The following is a 21,066-nucleotide window of genomic DNA, read 5'->3' as shown; positions in this document are numbered from 1 at the left end:
CGTACAGTGTCCAACAAGTGTATATACAAAAGGTGAAACGGGCATGGCTCCGGGGGGAAATCCAGGGGAAAACTCTCGTTTCTCTCCAAACAATCACAGGAATCCACTCGAACACTCGCCACTCAGGGAACACCAGGGAAAACAGTCCAGAGGGTCTGCGCATAAGGAAACGCTTGTTAGTTTCAAACACACAACGACACGGAAAAACACTTGCTAGAATTTCACTTACGCGATTCTTACAAATCCAGCGAAAAACAACCGTTGTTTCCTGGCTTAAATGCAATCCACACTGACGAGGCACAGGTGTTTCTTCCTCCGAGAGCTGGCCCGAGGGCGTAAACCCGTAATCAGTTCCGCCCTGGAGAGAGAGATAGTGATAGGGAGAGAAACACCTGATCAGCGACCAGCTGAACCTCCAGGCAGTGACAGGAGGGTGAGGGACAGGAAGTATACTGCTCTGTCCTTCACTGTTATGGCCTGGAGGTTCAGCTGGTCGCTGATCAGCTGCTGGACTCTTTGGTTGTATCCCAGAGGGACACGTAAGCCCTCACGCCACGTCAAGGCAGAGTCCATGTGAGGGGTGGTTTTTTTTTTTGGTTTTTTTTTATTTTAAATACCTCTATTTACAGTGGAACTTGTGAACACCACAAAATGAACTGAGATCACACTTCTTCAAGATCAACTACAACAGAAATCAAATTCACACTTGTCTTAAAGTGGATTCAAAAGATAAACAAATATGTCCTACTGTGCTAGTTCTAAGCATAAAGTCAAAATAAAGAAAGGACATGATTAGAACAGGAAATCAGCTTGTATGCCTATGCATCCCTGAGAAGGTCTCTTCGCTTTCTCCCAAAGCCCTTGTACGACCTTGCAGGTAGTCTTGCTGCTTTGCATTGTCCGACATACTCCTTGTACGCCACGCCAGTGGAGATTGTTGGATCAAGGTTGATAAATCCCTCTTCCTGCTGTGTCCAGTGTCTGCTGGTTTGAGCGGGCATGTACACAGCTCTCGTCTGCAATAGGTCAGGTTCCTCATCCTCTTCAAGTACAGGTGCATCCTCTTCCTCCATCTCCAGGGGGAGATCTGGAGGCAACTTTTTCTCCGCATGGGGTTTTGGGTTCCCCATTCGATAAAGAATGTCATAGTGGAGCTTATAGAGAGTGAAGCCGAAAACCTTTTCACAGACTGACGTTGAAAGGATCCTGTACTTTTGGAGCTCTGCCTGTGTCATCTTCAGCTCCAGGAGTAGGTCCTTCACTTTCTCATATGACACAAAATCCTTATTCATGATAAGTCCCACTGAGCTGACCAGCACCAAGACCTTGTTCCGTGTGTGTTTTTCAGTCTTCCCCGGAATCCTCTTCATCACTTGCGCCAGCCATGGCATTCCATGCTCTCTGTACCTTTCAAGGGTCCTGGCGTAGCACAGTCCACGGCGCTCCATCTCCATGGCCACATCTCCCACTATGGCCATGGCCTGGGACTCGATGGAAGGCTCCCTGTCTTCATTATGTATCTCTACATAATCAATCAAGTTCCAAGAAGCCCTCCTTGTTCCCTTTATGTCGCGGTACTTAATGTCTGGGAACCACCTGACCTTCAGCTCAAGGAATCCTGCTCTCAGGCATTCTTGTACATTCTTCCCTTCCCCTTCAACAAGCTTCCTCGCCCGGGCAAAGGTGAATGGGGTCGGGAAGGAGTCTCTGGTGGCCAGGTTCTCCGTCAGTGCAGCCAGATTAATGTGTCCCTTTAAATTCTCTGGGCATTTTTCCCCTTGCAGCTCTGAGATGAAGATGCCGTCGTTCCTCCTGAAGAGGTCTTTCAGCAGGAGTTTTACAAGCTCAGGTCCCAGCACGGAAGGCTCGCACTCGAGAGTCAATGTGAGAGCAAATAGCCTCTCGATTCTTTTCATCTGGAGTGTGTCCCTTGTCCAGTGTGCCAGAGGAGGTGGGCAGTCGTCAACAGCTGCACCAGTTGCTGCACCCAGGCCCATGAAGCCCCGCATGTTGGTTGCACTGAATTCGTGCAGCGAGCTGGTCCCGAGTGCTGCAGAGTACTGTCTGTCCATGTTGGACAAGGGGTGCCCGTATAATGCCTCCTCCAGCGCAAGCTCCAGCTGGAATGCCTTCCACACTGGGAGAAAGCCGCCTTTGCCTGTGTGCTTCTCCCCAAGTTGCCGGAGCTGGTCAGCCATATACTTTAGACAGCGAGACAGTATTTCATTCACGCTTGGCTGTTCCTGTTCCCGTTTAAAGGGTACAACGAGGGGGAAGTCCGTCAGGCACTTATGTAATGCACTCAAGTCGAAGAATGAGCATGCATAAACAATGTCTGTAAAGTCTGCCAGTTCCTTCCCTTCTATCCCCTCCACGATCTCTATTCTCAGGTTATAATTACCTGCTGCCTTCCTGGCCAAGTCCATCATGTGGATGTAGTAGTCCTCAGCTCTGGTGGCCACCGCCTGAACGTAATTCGGGTGGCCGAGGCCACCAGTGACGATCAATCCACTAATGGGGTGCCGGAATGTGGACATATAATGAGTGTGTGGGCTGTCCACATAAACTTGCCAGAAGGTGACGTTAGGCCTAGTGGCAATCTCTGCCAAAGCTGGCAAGATGTCCGGTGGGTGCTGGTCAAGTTCTGTCTGCACGTTAACACACTCGTGCATGGACATGGACGTGAAGAGCCTAGCTCTGGGTCCAAACATCCTTTCCAGTCCTGCTCTTGACCAGAAAAGTGTGGTGTGAGGGTCCAGTGGTATGAGGTTGCAGGCCACGTGCAGAGAACATCGCACAACCTCGTCAGGGTCAGCTACTTCCCACAAATGAAAGGGGTCCCTTGTCTTTTGTCCAAATTTGTAGACAAAGAACCGGACTTCCAATGTTGGATGCTCCGGCAACATCCTCTTCGCTTCATCCAGTTTGGAGAGTACGAACGTTTGATCCTGCGGCAATACGTTCATGCTCCCCTTGTTGTGAATGATGGTCTTCTGCAGCGTGGGTCTGCTCAGGTCTTCCAGTGGAAGGTCTTTGAGCAACTCAACAAATTTTGTTAAGATGCCATTAACAAGGTCCACCGTGTGTCTTGGTAAATAGTCAGCCATTTTACAGACTCTGTCCACCACCACAAGGGACTTGGGAATTACTATAGCTTCTAACTTGAATCCCCCGTCCAGGTAGGCAAAATCAAAGCCTCTTACCTTTCGCAGCACTTTTAAGCCCTCCACAGACAACTTACTAAGGTCAAAGTGTTTCTTTATGGTGTGCCAGGAGTTTTTCAGCTGGTGCATTTTGAAGGGTGCCATGTTCAACCTAGAAAAGGGTATATGCAGGCCTTCCAAGTTTTTTAGTTCAACCACCACTCCGTCGTAATCAAATTTACTCCAAACACGTCTCGTTGGATCCTCAACTGTCGTTGCCTGCAATGGAATGAAAATGTTGGGGTCCAGGAGGAAATCCTCAACGCTTTTAGATCTGGCGAAAGCATCCGCCAAACCCTTCATGTTTTCGACACCAACGTCCTCCATGGCTGTTGTGTTCTGGAAAGAACAGAAAGTATAATCAGGTAAGTAAAAAAGAAGTGAAACAATGTAACTGAAAAACTGTTAAACCAGGAAAGACAAAAAAAGTGTAATCATGTAAGTAAAACACATTAAAATCAAGTAAGTAAAGAACAGGAAAGAGCAATTTGCAACAGTTAAGAATATGCCAAAAATATTACCTGTATTGTAAATACAGTCTTTCAAGACAGCAGATAAAAAAAGAAAAGTTGTGTGTCTTAGTTAACCAAGACGCTGTGGTCATAAATCCAGAGACACTGCTCCTCTGAGTTTCAGGGCATGAATGACTGAGCTGAGCACTCCTCCCCTTATATAGGGTCCAGTCAAAAGTTGCCGCCATAGGAAATGAATGTCGTTCAGTGAATGAGCCAGTGAACGACACCCCCTGAACGACACTCACTGAATAACCCACTCAACGACACTGACTGAATGAGCCAGTGAACGACACCCACTCAACAACACTGTTATTAGGAAAATTGTGCTTAGTAGTCAGTATAATCTTTTAACACTAGCATTCCCAGGCTTCTACCTTTCTACCTATAAAACCCGAGAGCAGTCAAATGGTGGAAGTGGAAGCTAAATTGGCTAAATTGACCGCGGAGTCATCATTTTGCGTTTCTACCTTTAAAAGCCGGAGAGCAGTCAGTCAAATGCTGGAGTCGTTCATATGTATATTAGGTCGTTACCTAGGAATTCTGGAGGGAGGGGAGTGGGGGTGAGTGATTGAGGGGGTGGGGGAGTGGAGTGTTTCAGTTTGCCATCTTAGGGAGAAATCAACACATGTCCTTTGTATGTCCTTTGTTGCTGACATTTATTGATGAAAACAGTACAAAAAACCAACCATTTGTACACATATTTACAAATAATGATAAAAAGTGAGTGAGTACATTTCAACATTTTCAGCAATCACTCACAATCCTGGCACTGCCACGGTATCTGTCGTCTGCATTTACCACATGTGTACCTGTAGCAGTGAACACATCGCACAGTGGCCTGATTTTTTTTGCATCTGTGTACTTGGATTTTAGGTCGCAAGCCACCCAAAACTTGCTCCATGTACCACTCAGCAGGCCATTTGTAAATATGTGTACAAATGGTTGGTTTTTTGTACTGTTTTTATCAATAAATGTCAGCAACAAAGGACATACACCCATGTGTGTTGATTTCTCCCTAAGATGGCAAACTGAAACACTCCAAGTTGGTGACTTTTGGAGATTTGTTTCCCTGGATGATTGAGAATGCATCAAGATGAAACACAAAAGGAAGCTCACCGCTTTTAGCAGCTCCCCCACCCCCTCAATCACTCACTGAGTGATTGAGGGGGTGGGGGAGTGGAGTGTTTCAGTGTTTCAGTTTGCCATCTTAGGGAGAAATCAACACATGCATGTTGAAATGTACTCACTCACTTTTTATCATTATTTGTAAATATGTGTACAAATGGTTGGTTTTTTGTACTGTTTTCATCAATAAATGTCAGCAACAAAGGACATACAAAGGACATGTGTTGATTTCTCCCTAAGATGGCAAACTGAAACACTCCACTCCCCCACCCCCTCAATCACTCACCCCCACTCCCCTCCCTCCAGAATTCCTAGGTAACGACCTAATATACATATGAACGACTCCAGCATTTGACTGACTGCTCTCCGGCTTTTAAAGGTAGAAACGCAAAATGATGACTCCGCAGGGGTCTAAGGTAGAAAACCAAAATGACTGCTCTCCGGGGGTCTAAGTGCTAATGATATAAGTTTGCATATGGTAGAATGCTGCATGTAATCATTTGTGTGTAGAAGTATATGGTAAATATATAAATAATAAATATACAAGTATATAGTTGGTGGCATATTGAAAGAATGTCTCATCCTAGGAGGTCTGTAACATTTTAGGGTGTTCACCCCCACATCCTAGGAGCATGAGAGAGGTCGTACCTTGTCTTATTCTCAGTTCTGGAGACTGCACTTTTGCTAGCAAGAAGTTTCTCTTCTCTGAGTCTTTACTGAAGAAGTGTTTTAGACTATATTTCTTAACAGACACTGACTGCATGAGCCAGTGAACGACACCCACTGAACGACACTCACTGAATGAGCCATTGAACGACTCATTGAATGAGCCAGTGAACGACACCCACTCAACGACACTGACTGAATGAGCCAGTGAACGACACCCACTGAACGTCCCAAATGTTATTCTATGTAATAATTTCTGAAAAACCTTTAGGTATTTATTTTATAAAGTGCATTAGTTATGATTTCAAGTATGGTTTTAGGAAATTTTTCCTCCATATGTACAATTATATAAACATACAGACACACAGACACCTTTTAAGCCCTTGTCCTCTGATCAGGTGTCCATGTAGCATTTACCTGGACCACTGTCGCCAAACCATCTGTTTCATAATACATGTAATGTTTAATCCGCACTGGTCACTCCACTTTATTGTCATTGATATTTATATTTAAAAGTGCAATACTGTAATTTTCTGCTGCTCATTCCTGTGCAATATCCCATCTGCCCTCCCGTCATATTTCTTTTCAAGATTTTCTTATTTAATCACTAGTGTACATATATTTATAGATACATATATATTTAGTCATCTTTTCTCTTTTACCATGTCTCTCTAATATTTTGCTCCTTATTATTTTTCTATTTTCTTATTATTTTATTTTCCTATATTTTCTCCTACTGTATCAAGCTGCTGAGTGACTGCTGCTCGTCAAACACATTTCATTGCAATGTTGACCCTGTGCTAACTTGCATATGACAAATAAAACTGAAAACTGAAAACATGTAAGCTTTTTCTCTTTGGTTTGTTTGAGCGTTTGTTTTTTAAATACACAGCAAGTGTCACACTCTCTCTCTCTCTCTCTCTCTCTCTCTCTCTCTCTGTCTGTCTGTCACACACACACACACCTCCACATTCCAATCTAAGGAACAAACGCTCACTGAATTATAAATAAAGACCGGGGCAGTTCCTCAAGGCAAGGCAAGGCAAATTTATTTGTATAGCACAATTCAACAACAAGGTGATTCAAAGTGCTTTACAGAGACATTAGAAACAAAAACAAATAAAAAGCATGATTTAAAATAGATTAAAACAAGCAAAGAAACAAACTAACTAATTAACAAACAAACAAACAAAACAGTATATAAAATCAAAACAGATCAGCATCAGAACTTTAAAGTCTATCCTCTGACGGACAGGCAGCCAGTGTAAAGACCTCAGAGCTGGACTGATGTGGTCCACTTTTTTGGTCTTAGTGAGGACTCGAGCAGCAGAGTTCTGAATGAGCTGTAGTTGTCTGACTGATTTTTTAGGTAGACCTGTAAAGATGCTGTTACAGTAATCAAGCCTACTAAAGATGAATGCATGGACTAGTTTTTCCAGGTCCTGTTGAGACATCAGATCTTTTATCCTTGAAATATTCTTGAGGTGATAGTAAGCTGACTTTGTTATTGTCTTAATGTGTTTTTCTTTTCTTTTTCAAGTTTAGGTCTGCATCCATCACTACACCCAAATTTCTCGCCTGGTTTGTGGTTTTTAGATGTATAGATTGAAGTTCTCTGGTGACCTGTAATCGTTTTTCTTTGGCGCCAAAGACTATTACCTCAGTTTTGTTTTTGTTTAGCTGGAGAAAATTGTGGCACAACCAGTCATTAATTTCCTCAATGCATTTACCAAGAGCCTGTACAGGGCCTTGGTCTCCTTATTTATCTTATTTATCCAAAGTGCGACACCTGAGCGCAGACCCGGGCTGTTAAACAAATATGAGTCAATGCAGATGTCAGACAGACTGTCCAAATTCTCCCAAAGAATCTGCAGGCACCTGTTTAAAATTGGCTTAGGATAGAAAATTCTAAGTCTATTATTGAGATATTCTTATTTTCTGTTAGTAGTTAATCTTTCAAATGACAAGAGATAATGCCTAGATATCTCACCTCATCTTTCATCTGTGTATTACATATTAACTGCAGGAGACACTCATGTAGAGCTAGTATCTCACATTTATTATTATTATTGTTATTATTCATCTGTAAACCTGACGTGTTTCATAATCACCTTGGCTATGTTAATCATCATGCTCTTCAGGAGGCATCAAGACGCGGGGAACACAAATGAGAAATTAAAATGGAGCCACAGTGGAAGCAAAACCAGACACCTGAACATGGAAACACAAGACTTTCACAATAAAACACGAAACAGTGAACGTAAATAATACAATATGAAGCAGAGTGAAATTTGGAAACATGACACTTTATTTCAATACGTAAATTAAAACAAAACAAAACAAAACAAAAAACCCTCAAACCACATTTAAATTACATGCAAGACAATGTAAAAACAGCTGTGTTTTTTAAGAATAAAATCACTACATAAAAAAGCCCATGCAAAGAGAATAGGAAAAGAACAGATAAAATGAAAGTCAGCTGTCCAGCCACTCCAAGTCTTCCCCTTCACCACCATAAGATTTCCGAGTTACTCCGTAGTCCCATAACACCTCCTCACCAACTGCGATGTCCTTCAGGGCAATGAAAAGTATTGTCTCCTGAGGTCCTGCAGGGAAGTTCATTGTAAACTTCTGGGGCTTGATGTTTGGATTTTTTCGGGAATGGTTCATTCGCCTCCCATAGGTGTCAATGTCGGGATGACAGGCACAGGGGAATGCAGTGGCATCGATGCACATCCCTCGGTCACACTCGTCCCTGAAGAAGAACAGATACCCCGACTGGGGCCTCCGTTTCCCTTCTGCTTCAGTGATATATGTCCCGTGGTAATCGCACACTATATCCCCTTTGTGGAAAGGCATAAGTGCGATCACACCTGTAAGTTGAAAGATACCATCGGTCATGACAGGGCTCTTAGAAACGTTCACTTGCAATTTGTCTAAATGTTGTGTGCATTTTACCTTTGCCCTTCCGTTCCCCGAAGTCTTGCAAAGCCAGGCCCTTCCACTTCTGCTCTGCAATCGAAGACATGAGGGACTGGTTGTCTTGTATACTGGGCTGCGGAACAACCCAGGCCTGCAAGATGGCATTGACAGTGGGCTTGTTGGTGTGCCATTTCTCCTTGTCCAAAGCCATCTGCACACGTGCAGGCTGAGGTGGGTTTCCTCTTCTGCCAACTGACTGACCTAAATGAAGTGGTCACAAAGCGACGTACAAGAAATAATGCAAGTGATTATTGCGGCTTAAAAATGAAAAATCAACCATATGCATTTTAGTCAATCACGTATTTGTACCTTAAAATATTCCTTATATTTATAATTGAGCTATCTGTGTATATTTGGGTGTACAACATTGAGTGGGTTATACTTACATGTATTGTATTATTTAATTAGTTCAGACTGTTACTGCTATTGTCTCTACACAAGTGTAACCCACATAATTTTCTTAGAGATTATTAAAGTATTTTCATTCTGAAATACATACAAAACAAACAAAGCAATGCAACAGAAGCAGCTCCATTAACATGACATGCCCAGGCCTTACCGAGAATGTACCCAACTCTTTTCTTCAGCTGAATATCCCTCCATTTCTTGTAGTGGTGTCTGTGCTGTGGAAAGCCAGCCTGTACACACTGCCGTTTGGATGGTGGCTCTCCATTCAGGGTGACCGGGAAGGCCTGGAGGAAGGCATCCCATTCTTGGAGTGGCAGGTGCGTAGATGATGTGCTACATGAAAGGTGTAGAGGAGGGGATGCATCAAATCCATCAAAAGTTTTTAAATGTGGAAACGTGTAACACAGGTTGACTTGTGGTAGTGTGTGATATTTTTTAAAAAAAAGTGTACCTGGCCTGTCCTGGTGTCGGTAGTCCTCCTACTGAGCTTGATGCTGACTCAGCCATAGCATCCCCAGGTTCAGTGCTCAGGTATCTGTGGTTTTTAATGCATGCAAATTAATTAGAGAGCCCAGAGAGATGAAAAAGCCAAAATACAAGGGGCGAACATCTCTGACATACAGCAACATATGTGGCTGACTGTTATGAGTCCAGGGTTAGGGTTTCTCTGTCAGATCAAAGAAACAAATCTTTCTTAATATGCTATTGATCCAGTTAGGTCAAGCACTCACCTCGCTCTCAGGCGTTTTACATCTAATGATGGGTTGGACAGTGGGACCCCACATTCTCCTAGGAAGAACTTGCCCCTGTCATCGCTGCCAGCAATTTGATTTTCCAAGGACACTGGACGGATGTTCCTAAAATAGCAGTCCAACAACTGCAGAGAAAAAAAGGAATCAATGTTAAATATCTCATAAAATCAATTCACAAGGTGCCTATAGAGCAAGAAGAGAGTCGCTGCTGAGAATGAATGACTTACTTGTTCTTCCTGGCTGGTTATCTTCAAGTTACCACTCAGCTCAACACCATCAGCTACTGCTTTCCGCGCCATCCAGTCCTCTACCTGTGTATGTAAAAAAAAAGGTGTTGGAGCTTAAAGAAATACAGACTTACATCAGCTGTCATTTCACTTATCGTGCACTTTTGTTGTTGGTGGTGCACTTACACAAAGTTCTTGAACAGCATTTGCTGTCAGTCCATGTTGTAAAATCAGGATGGCCTCGCAGTACTGTCTGAAGGTAGTCATTGCAAATGTGGGGATGCAATCACCGCCAGAAAGTCTTGTGTGGAAATATTCAATATCCTTCTTGGCCACGGCAAGAATTTCCTTCTTATCAGACCTATTGCAAATGTGACAGAGGTAAGACATTATTGAAAGTTTGTATGTGTCATCCAATATGTGGAAGTGGCAATAAGGTCATCATACCTCGCTGTTGGCACGACTGTCGAAAACGCTTGGGGACTGTTCGTGATGATAAATCCACGTGTTTGAAGGCGAGTGCAGAGTTTAATGCAAGATTCTTCATCCTTGCAGTACTCCTGGAGCTCTGAGAAGTTCCACACTCTACCTTCATTAGAAAACAGCTTCTGTGAAGCAATGGCTCTGGAAGCTTCTTCCTCACATTTCTGTGGTGTGCAGTCTTTCAGGCACACTCTGCTCAGGTGTGTGCGAATGGACTGTTGCGGCTTTTTACAAAGCAGGCAGTAGACAACGTTTCTCTCCATCTTGTTTGCACTGTAAATACAAAGAGTGAGAGGCAGAAAGTGAGAGAGAAAAACTGCATATCAATTTAGTTTATTTTGATAGTATGAGAAAACAAACAAAGAACAACAACAATACATCCACACACAAACTTTGCTTCCATCCCACCCCCCCAAAAAAAACTTAAAGAAAAAAAAGTTTTAAAACAAGTTTTAAATTTTAAAAATGAGGAGAATGGCACATGCAAGTTTTACATGTTCAACCACTTAAAAGCCCAACAAACAGTACTTACATTAAAATTGAACCGTTGTCTTCTGTTGTCGTCTTTCTCTCTCTCAGTGTCCTGCGGAAACAGAGTGGCAATAGCATATCACAAGTTGGCTACATTTATGTCCTTGTAGCTGTATGCTTCCCCATCCCCTTTTGCCCACTGAATGACAAAATGACAGGCCCACTTTTATCACCTACTGAACAACCCACTAAACGACCCACTGAACGACCCATTGACCCACCCACTGAACTGAATTTCTTGGTGAAAAATGTTTCTCATGTTACTTTAAGAGCTGTTAAAACTAACTAGTCCATTCTCCCGAGTGTTACTTTGTGTGTGTGTGTGTATATATATATATATATATATATATATATATATATATATATATATATATATATACAAATTGTAAAAATTAAAGCCGGCTATTGCTGTGCAGCAGTCTTTAAAGAAGGTGGTGCTCAAAGTAAAAAAAGGGGCACATATAACCAGGCTGTATAGCAACAACACACATTCATCGGTATTCATATATATATATATATATATATATATATATATATATATATATATATATATATATATATATATATATATATATATATATATTTAAACTTTTCTATCAGTCCTTCACAAAGAGGGAACAGTCTGTCTACATATTGGCCATCTCTCAGCTGGTGCTGGTTCCTGCTCATACTCTTCCTTAGGCGCTTGTGACTGTGTCCCCCTGTATCATCAAGGGTCCCAAAGCCAACACAGATGACCCTGCTAAAGTGGGTCCCCCAGTCTCTCCTGACTCTGGACATTTGCAGGTTCTCACACCTGGAAGTCAAGCAGGTCATAGGCTGCAGCACTGAAACACAAGTTACAGTTATAGGTAAATGTTCATGTACCTATAACTGTATGTATGAACAGTTTATGAACATTCAGCTCATAGATTTCTCACTTCTGAACTCTTTTAGTGTGTTTTTTTTCATTTATTGTTTAATCATGTGTGTGTGCCTGTGTGTGGTTATGAGCACCTTCTACAGAGGCACCACTGAGAGTATTCCCATTTAACACTCGTAATAACACACGCTGAAAATACTCCTTCTGTTGTTCTTTTTCAGTACTGTACACCACCTGATGGTTTTGGCTCCTGTCTCTTTTTGCTTTCTCTCTCATTGTGGAAAAGCATTATAAACATGCCAAAGAGAGATGGGTTCATGCATTTCAGTTTTAACTGTTAAGCATTCTGTGTGCATGCCTGTCTGGTTGTGTGTGTGTGTAAGACATTTGCTGTGTATGTAACCTTCCTGTCGTTGCCGGGTCAAATCTCACCAATTTACAAATTTAAAAAACCCTCACCAATATTGGGTTTTACATCTGAGTGCCTCGAGGCCTTAGTACGTCCTCCACACTATGCACTTGAACATATTAAGGTGATGAGAACTTCTTTTGTTTAACTTTGAGTGTTTGAATCAAGTTTGTTACATATGTGGGAATAGGAATCCACCCCCACCCCACCCCCTTTTGCCTACTGAATGACAAAATGAAAGGCCCACTTTTCCCACTTACTGAACAACCCACTAAACGACCCACTGAACGACCCATTGACCCACCCACTGAACTGAATTTCTTGGTGAAAAATGTTTCTCATGTTACTTTAAGAGCTGTTAAAACTAACTGGTCCGTTCTCCCGAAGTTTACTTTGTTCTTCTAGACCAGGGGTAGGCAACCTTTCTGATGGCGAGTGCCATTTAAAATGTCCTCAGAAGTCAGTGTGCCAAATGATGTTATGGTGTTATAACATCATTTGGCAACATAATAATGGTGTTATTTGTCTCTCAGAAACAGCTCATAACTTTCCTTCAACTCATTCCTGTCACCTAAAAGGTAAACCTTTCTCCATCACCTGTCCAGCTCTGATGATTCAGTAAGGACATCTCCTGGATTCATCTTCATGTTTCCCTCTCACCAGATATACAAACCATCATGAGCAGCAGCTTTTACAGCTGTGGCTCCAGCAAACATCAGCTGATACTAGAAAGTAATATCAAATTCCAAATTCTAACAGCAGCTGATCAAGCTTAAACGTGCTGCTCTTGTTTAGCGCGACATCCGCTGGTTTCTTCTTTCTGGCGCAAAGTGGGCGATAAATAAACACGAGAAAAGCCGTTGAAGTAGCAACAGGAGCGAGAGGGGGGAGAATGAGAGGAGAAGAGGCAGCTGACAGCGTAAAGACAGAATAAATCTAGCTTTGTGTCTTTTTTTCCATTCTAGCTGAAGTCCGGGACAAACTGTGTTCCTTTTCACCTTAATACAAAACGCGTGATATTTTCTCTGAATGAGGGTTGATTCCGTCTTTTTTACAGGCAACTCTACTAACTAACCTTATGAATAAAATACAGTTCACTATGGTATCAGTAACATCAAAGCACCCGCCCAGCTGTATGGAAACTCCATCATGCTAGCTAGGTATTGTAACTGACTGTAAAAAGTCAGCATAACAAAAATAAACTCTACCTAAAATTGGTTTATATCTGACCCAGATAGACTGCAGGTCATAACTTCTTACCATAAGTTCAGTTCACCTGATACTCGGACAGGTGTCCTGCCAAACTAGGTATCCCCGACAGAATTTGTTTCCCCTGCGTCCGGAGCACACGCTGGACTGTCCAAATCACGGACAAACAGTATCCCACATTGTTGATTTTTAGTTTACAAACACTTCTCATAATGACTAACTACTCCTGACATTTTTGAGATGTTAGCTCTTTATACAACGAAGTTATAGTGGGATACAAATAATATCAGGCTGATCCTGCCACAATTTGTTCCCCCTGTGTAAATCACGGACAAACAGTATCCCACATTGCTGATTTTTCATTCACAAACACTTCTTATTATGACGCATTACTCCTGAAACTTTAGAGGATTTAGCTCTTTTTAGAGTAAAGTTACAGGAGAATAAAAATAGTTATCAGCCAAAATGTTAATGTTTTATTAAAATAATCCCATCTGATACCCCGTGAGATGAGAAAAGATAAGATAACTCTTTATTGTCATTTCACAGTCATACATAGTACAGTAGTACAATGAAATTGGAAAACTGTCCTACGTCGGCTTTTCCAATAAATATATAATTTTATATATAATAATATATATATATATATATATATATATATATATATATATATATATATATATATATATATATATATATATATATATATATATATATAACATAATTTTCTGTTGTAACCCTCAAACTGAATGGTAATGTAACGATACTAATTTTTCACTTTTTCACAAAATGAAAACATCAGTACTTCCTGCGTGCTCCCAGCACAGGGGAAACTACCTACTTTGGCACAACAGATCCAAGTATAAAAACAATGCTGTTCACGGTTGAGGTAGTGTCCAAACTGACGGACAGAGATTCAGTCACAGGTAGATGTTCCCACAGCTCTTTAAATGAATTCTGGCTGAAGGGTAGATTCTGATTAAAAACCAAAATGCCATCCTGCCTCAGTTAAAAAGGTTCCTAAAACTGTACTGCCTGATCAGTCACTGTACACTGTTAGGTTGTGGAAGATAATCCCTCGTCCTCCTCATACTGCAGACTGTTTAGGAAACTTGGCTCAGAGCTGCAGAAGTTCTTGACTGTCGTACATTTGTGGTTAGTCTGATGAAACTCATTTTCAGTGTACTGACTGAAAGTGAACAGCGGGTCCTGACTCCACGTCTGTGGTAAAGGGTTAGGGTGTTGAAAAAAGATCAGGGAACCAGCAATCGCCGGTTCCTTGAGATGCACTCTCCACCGTGGGACAGGATGGTGGTACCCCTGCCCCAGTTCAAAAAAATTGCCCATCTTGGGTTTACGCGCATCTACTGAGCTCTTCGCGACGTTTCGGCGTTCCTTCGCCTTCTTCAGGCCGAGCTCAGTGTGTCTGTGTTGTGTGCCTTGTGCCAGAACTAAACTGAAAATATTAGAGCAATATTTCAATGAAATATCCTGAAACGCGTACCTTCACTCAGAAATCGGGGCTGGGGAAACAATTAAAATAACTAGCAATAATTAGGGGTTAGGTTGGTGTCTAGGTGGGGGTTTTGGTGGGTGCCGGACGCTGTGGCGAAGAGGCCACGCCGATGGCTTCTTCGGTTCTGGAGATATGGCGAATCGGACCAAAAAGGATGGGACAAAACGGTCCCAATCGGAGAAAGGAAGGTGCAGAGGGCCTGGGTATGTGGACAGTGATTGTGGAGAAGTGTTCTGGCAAATTGGAAAGACAATTAAAATTACAAAAAGCCAAACAGACAAAAGCTGTCTTGGAATCAACATTCAAAACATGATCACTACTGTATAAAAAAAAAGGTCCATAAATTACAAATGAATATGTTGCTTAACTGTAAACTGTAATCTCAGGTAACAAGGCAATTCAAGTGGCTTTTATTTTAATTTCAACCATGTATAGTGTTACAGTACAGAGTGAAGTGAGACAGCGTTCCTCTGAGACCCTGGTGCTACATACGACATATAACGGACAAACACAGGACTACTAACATCAGTCATAGTAAATGTTCTGTAAGAAAGATTGCCAACTCTAACTACATAAACCTGTAGTGGACATTTCAGTTAAGTAATTATATAATCTACACATTAAGGCCACTATTCAGCATCAACATGGACTGTCAACTTACAACATGAAGCATGTATTGCTGTTTTTCTAGCAATTTATATAGATCCAGCCAAGTGCTGCCTTTTGGTGGTTGCATTGTGCATAAGCAGCATGACCCTATAGAAAACAAGACGAAAGGAAAGCTTTGTACAATGTCATCACTCTGAGATGGACATCAAAAGTTTCCACGAGGACTCTGTGCCTCCCTGGACTACTTCAAGCACAAAAACAAGAAGGGCTGGAGATGTGTCAAACCTCAACATATTAACCAAAGGAAGAGCAGGGAAAGAAGAACTAAGTAAAATCACAGGGGGACCCTGAGAGCTTCAAAAGACCAATCCCTGGCGCTCTGATCAAGATTCCTGTGGATGCAACTCATCAGGGAATGGCAACGAGGAGGAGGAAGAGGAGAGGGGAGGCCTGTGGGAGTAGCATAGTGAGAACAACCACACATCTGCCAACTGAGTCAGCACTGCAGGATTGATCAGAATGACACAGAATGGCCCTGTCACAAGCCTATTTAGATATGCTTGAAAACAGACTTTGGGGGGACATGTGATACCACTGACTACTCCCCAGCTTTTTCCAACTTGGATGTTGTATGTGGAGTTTGTTGCTTTTTTCTCCTCTATCTCTCTCCACGTTTATATACATTATTTTAATCGTGTGTGTTTTGGTCTGCCTCTGTAATGTGAGTGTCAGCCCAGTGATGCTCCAATTCAAAGTGACATTGCTTTGGCAATGACTCCATCTAATGGTTAAATTTCTGAACTGCAGGCTCAGTAAGTAAGTAAGTAAGTAAGTAAACTTTATTTATTAAGCGCTTTTCACAGACAGACATTCACAAAGCGCTGTACACAAATATTAAAATAAACAATAAAATCAATAGACATTATATACAATGTAAAAGATCAAATGTAATTAGTGTAAAAAATATAAAATGTAGATCAACAAAAGGCTTGTTTGAACAGAAGAGTTTTTAACTGTTTTTTAAAAGAATCCACAGAGTCAAGCAAACGTAGTGGTAGTGGTAAACTGTTCCACAGCCTTGGTGCAACAGACTGAAAGGCTCTGTCCCCTTTTGTCTTCAGTCGTGTACGGGGAACAACTAAGAGACTCTGAGTCTGTGAGCGGAGATGACGAGCAGCAGTGTATTTTAAAAGAAGCTTGGATAAGTAATCTGGAGCCGTTTAGTGCTCTGTATGTTTAAACAAGAATTTTAAAGCGAATTCTAAACTCTATTGGGAGCCAATGTAAAGAATATAAGATGGGAGTGATGTGAACACGCTTGGTAGAGCGAGTTAGTAGTCTGGCTGCTGCGTTTTGTATTGTCTGGAGGCGAGAGAGAGATGATTTATCCAAGCTAGTAAACAGGGAATTACAGTAATCTAAGCGTGATGACACAAATGCATGAATGAGTTTCAGTCACAAAAACGCAATATTTTGACCATTACTGAGCTTACACTTGAGAATACTATTTGACCTTTGTGACCTTTTGTACTCCTATTGATATATGTTATATTGTACAAATAGTTCATTAAACACACATTTTCTCAATTTGATGACAAAACAAACAAACTGGGAAATAATTATTGGCTTTATTTGTCACACCGTGACTGTGGCTGTGGTCTGTGGCAAATTTTCATCTTCACCACTGTACGTGGAGTCTAGCAGTTATCTTTGTGAAAAACAAAGGATCTTGCGGTGCCTGCGGGCAAAATTGGTGCTTGAGGGCACTTCTGAACTCCTTTCAGGCTCTTTTACTCGGTCTTGTCTCACTAGGGTGGGCTGTTATGCAGTGAAAGCAGGTGGGAAGATGTGAGGGACACTTCTTCAAAGAATTTGTTTTCAAAAAAATATTTATCACTTTACACAATATTTATCACTAAGCAAATGTCTACGTGACTTTTGACATGAAACTCTTGTATGATAAACAACTTACAGCTTCCTCTTACTGTAAGAACATGCAGATTTAGAAAAAGGGGAACCTCAGCTCTGAATTCTTAGAATAACTCTGTTGTATTTGTACACACACACACACACACACAGACACACAGAGAAGTATAAATAAAGCACGCACACAGTGATGAGACGCAGGTCTTGCGTCCATGACTGCCCTCGCGAGTTAAAGACAGCTGCAGTGTTTGTGTTTTCTAACTCAGGTGTCTCAGCTGAAGAACTGCGGGGTGATTTTAAGAAATCCCCTGTCAATTGGTTATGAGCAAAAATTGTTTCTATAAAATAAAAATTAAAAAAACACAAAAAAACCCCCCAGTTTCAACCGTAACGTGAAGTACACATTTTATTATTTTTTTCCTTTTAGTGAAAGGAAACAGCCGTCGCCGGTATGCTAGTGCGCACGCTCCACCCCCTCCTACGCCTCTTTCCCCCCCTTCTTTTTGCTTTGTAAATAAACAGAAATGTGACTTTTGCTTCATAAACAGTTTGACAAACAAGTGGTGCCTGCAGGGTGTATATTCATGGTATAACCGGCATAAACACAGCCTCACTTCGTGTGTGATTGTGCAGGAAATACAACTGTGCGCTCAGCTTCGAAAAAGGACCGCATCTATCCATTTATCCTCATACCTCACCTCTATGTATGTGCTCTCTTTGAGCGCAGGTGCGGCTCTTTGCTGTGACACATCTCTAATGTAGTCTAGACGCTCCGGCGCCAGGGGTCATCGGGTGACACACACACACACAAACAACAAGTAACACAACATGGACCATGAACTCTGCGTGACTCAACTATACCAAGACAGTTCACCTATTACGAGCCTTTAAAGTAAGCTTATTGCTAAATAGTCTTGATATTTAATCAACAGGTAAGGTAACACCTGATTCTGTTCACATGGACGGAGTTTTTTCAGTGCTAAATAGTCTGCACATCCCGGCTCTTATTATTTATTTTGCTGCGTTATTTTGCAAAATTATCTAATCTAAAAATAAACTACATAAATGAGTGCGATGCAATATTTTGCTCTTGGTGTTTTCAGTCCTTTATGTCCATCTTATGTGTCATTTTTTTCTGTTATCAATCAACCAACCGATCATTCGATTAAAGGCCTGTCAACGGGCTTCGTAAAGGTTCTTTTAAGGTCACCAGAAAGCTACATAAAGACTGCACCTGCACCTGCACCTGCACCAAAGTTCTTTTTTTTTTTTCTCTCTATCTCCGAACATTGTTGCATTTTAAAACCATCTTCAGTGAGCTATAAATAGGTCACAAGTGAAACACTAAAGTGGCTAACCTTTCTGTGGAATTAAATAGATTTCTAAAAATGTGCCCATAGTGTCAGTACAGGATTGTGAACATCGCAACGCAAAGTTTTTGATTTCTCTCAAAACATATATTTCTTTTCATGCTGAACAGATAATATCTTTAATTTGAGTCAAAGTGATTTGCACTTGAACACGCCCACCAGAAATAGACCGGGACCCATTTTTATTCTGCATGGCTGCTGGAAACATCATGTCACATCTTTGATTAATTTCATCTGAAAATAAACGTAAGTAAAGCCAAGTGTGTTACAAAAGCTTTTATAATTTGTATTGCCAAAATCGCAGAAAATAACCCCATTTAAGCTGGGTCGACAGCCACCCCTAATTTTTGCATGATTGTAGCTGCTAGCTATAAGCTAGCTAGCTATCCTGCGCAACGTTAGAACTGGTTACCAGAAACCGACCATCACAGTCGGGAATACAAGTTAGTATACTGGTAAAAAACGGCTTTTTGCCTAACTAGCTAGCGTTACCACGATGCATCGGTGGTGGATAAAGCTAGCTAGCATAAGTTCATAGTTCATAACATTCATAGTATAACTCCGTGCTCCGCTTCGTTTGAATTTTTCTGGTGAGCTCGCGGTTTCTAGACACAAGCTTGTGTTTGTGCGCGCACGTTTGTCTCTCTTCATATAAATATCTGTGTGTTATGTGTGTGTACACCGAGCGCAAAAGATAATTATTAATGTGCATGATTTAGAGACAGAAATAACAAGCCAGCATATAAGATCAATGACATAAGACTAATTCCTTCAATTGACTTTCAGGCGCAGCTCGGAAAAATGTGCATTTTCTGAAGAAATTTTAATTTTAACAGCAAAAAATTGACCCTATGCCAAACTTAGTCGCTAATGGCTGGTCTGTAGACTGTTTGGTATGTCATGTTACGTATTTCTTGGTTTTTCTATGTAATGTGTTTTATAGAGAAGTAACATTATTCTTTTTTTTCTGTATGCTTTCAGAACCACAGATCGCTCCATCCATTCCATGGCTGAAGCATACATTTTCATTTAATCTGAACAGGTATCATTTTGCATTTACACTGCACATCCTTTTTAAACATTTCATAATAATCTAGACTCTCCCTCATTATCCTCTCATTCACCTTGCTGATGTGTTGAGGACTTGATAAAAGAATACATGGTATGTCCATATCTGTTCTGTCTCTACATGAGATGCAGTCTCTTGATGTAAATTTGACAACTCTGCTATTAAATGCAGTGATTAATGTAGGACAGCAACGATTAATCAACTCATCAAGTTAATATCTTAGGGTTCTGTATTGTTTTCTTTTTTTTTTTCTTGGGCTTTGTGGAACATTTATGAAAATGTTCCACCATTGATTTAATTTAATGATTATGCAATTCACAATCTGATTAGTCAAATAATTGTTCTAATAGTCTGTGACCAAACAACTATCAAAATAGTAGTTTATTATGGTCAAAGATTTATCAGGTGTGCCAGACTTCAGTTCTTCACTTGTACATTTTGTTCCATATTTTACCTCAAGATATCCCAGAAAGATGAAGCTGAGGAAGAGCTGCAGAGTACCACCATGGCACTCTTCGTCTTCAGGGACAACTCAAGCCTCCTACATCAGCCTCGAGACATCGGGATAATCATTGATGGTGTGGAAGTCCTGAATGAGTTGCCTTCTGTGGCAGCTGGAGTGGCAATGGTCTTTGGACTCTGTTATGCTCTTAATATGGAATATCCACGAGGATTCAGGTTCACCTTTGAGGCTCTTCAAAAGATTATGATGGAGCTTGACTTTAACAAGATGACCTCTAAGATTCGCAAACTTAATTGTGAACTTAACACTGCACAGTAGTGTGTTTGCATGCATGTGTGCATGTGTATGTGCACATGCATGTGCATGTGTGCTTGGTTGGCCTGCAGTGGTATTCTACATTCAAAATTTATAAGAACACCCATTTGAAAGGGAGATTTAAGTTGATTTCATTGATACATGTGTAGATTTTTTTTTTTTTTACATTGTACAGGCACAGTGCACATATAAACATTTTTGAGTACTTGCAAATTGGTTTAAAAAGAGTTTTTATAATGGTTTTATGCCAGTTTTAGACAGGTTGCAGGTTTTATACTGGTTTTCAAAAGATTGCAGGTTTTATAAAACAAACATTTCTCTAATCATTTCTGCCGTAGCACTAAATCTGTATATTACTAATCCTCTCTATTGATTATAGTTAAAATGGTTTGGAACAATAAATAATTTTGAAACAATTGGTTGGCC

At 41.1% G+C, this 21,066-nt stretch overlaps 1 protein-coding gene across 1 annotated transcript; it reads right to left on the bottom strand.

The window, feature by feature from the left end:
- Nucleotides 1-6,593: 6,593 nt before the first annotated feature.
- Nucleotides 6,594-11,194, bottom strand: LOC146640543 (uncharacterized). Its single transcript, XM_085400083.1, has 9 exons — nucleotides 10,894-11,194; nucleotides 10,326-10,634; nucleotides 10,065-10,239; nucleotides 9,879-9,962; nucleotides 9,631-9,776; nucleotides 9,351-9,434; nucleotides 9,051-9,232; nucleotides 8,468-8,692; nucleotides 6,594-8,382 (listed from the first exon to the last, which is right to left on the bottom strand). The coding sequence occupies exons 1-9, from the start codon at nucleotides 10,968-10,970 to the stop codon at nucleotides 7,985-7,987; spliced, it is 1,680 nt and encodes a 559-aa protein (XP_085256209.1). The 5' UTR covers nucleotides 10,971-11,194; the 3' UTR covers nucleotides 6,594-7,984.
- Between the last annotated feature and the right edge of the window lie 9,872 nt (nucleotides 11,195-21,066).

This window comes from Rhamphochromis longiceps, unplaced genomic scaffold (assembly GCF_057381845.1).
Source record: "Rhamphochromis longiceps isolate RC_006_pf unplaced genomic scaffold, R_longiceps_female_GT1.1 unmapped_scaffold_5, whole genome shotgun sequence".
In the NCBI taxonomy this organism is placed as follows: domain Eukaryota; kingdom Metazoa; phylum Chordata; class Actinopteri; order Cichliformes; family Cichlidae; genus Rhamphochromis; species Rhamphochromis longiceps.
The sequence above is the reverse complement of the archived record's forward strand: the minus strand, read 5'-3'. Positions and strand labels throughout refer to the sequence as shown.

Bases quoted from the DNA above. Each gene is read 5' to 3' on its own strand.
- LOC146640543 (XM_085400083.1), bottom strand. From the start codon at position 10,970: ATGCTATTGCCACTCTGTTTCCGCAGGACACTGAGAGAGAGAAAGACG. The intron at 9,963-10,064 runs GTAAGTGCACCA...TTACATACACAG, and splicing joins ATGCTGTTCAAGAACTTTGT to GTAGAGGACTGGATGGCGCG. The intron at 8,383-8,467 runs GTAAAATGCACA...TTCAACTTACAG, and splicing joins CGGGGAACGGAAGGGCAAAG to GTGTGATCGCACTTATGCCT.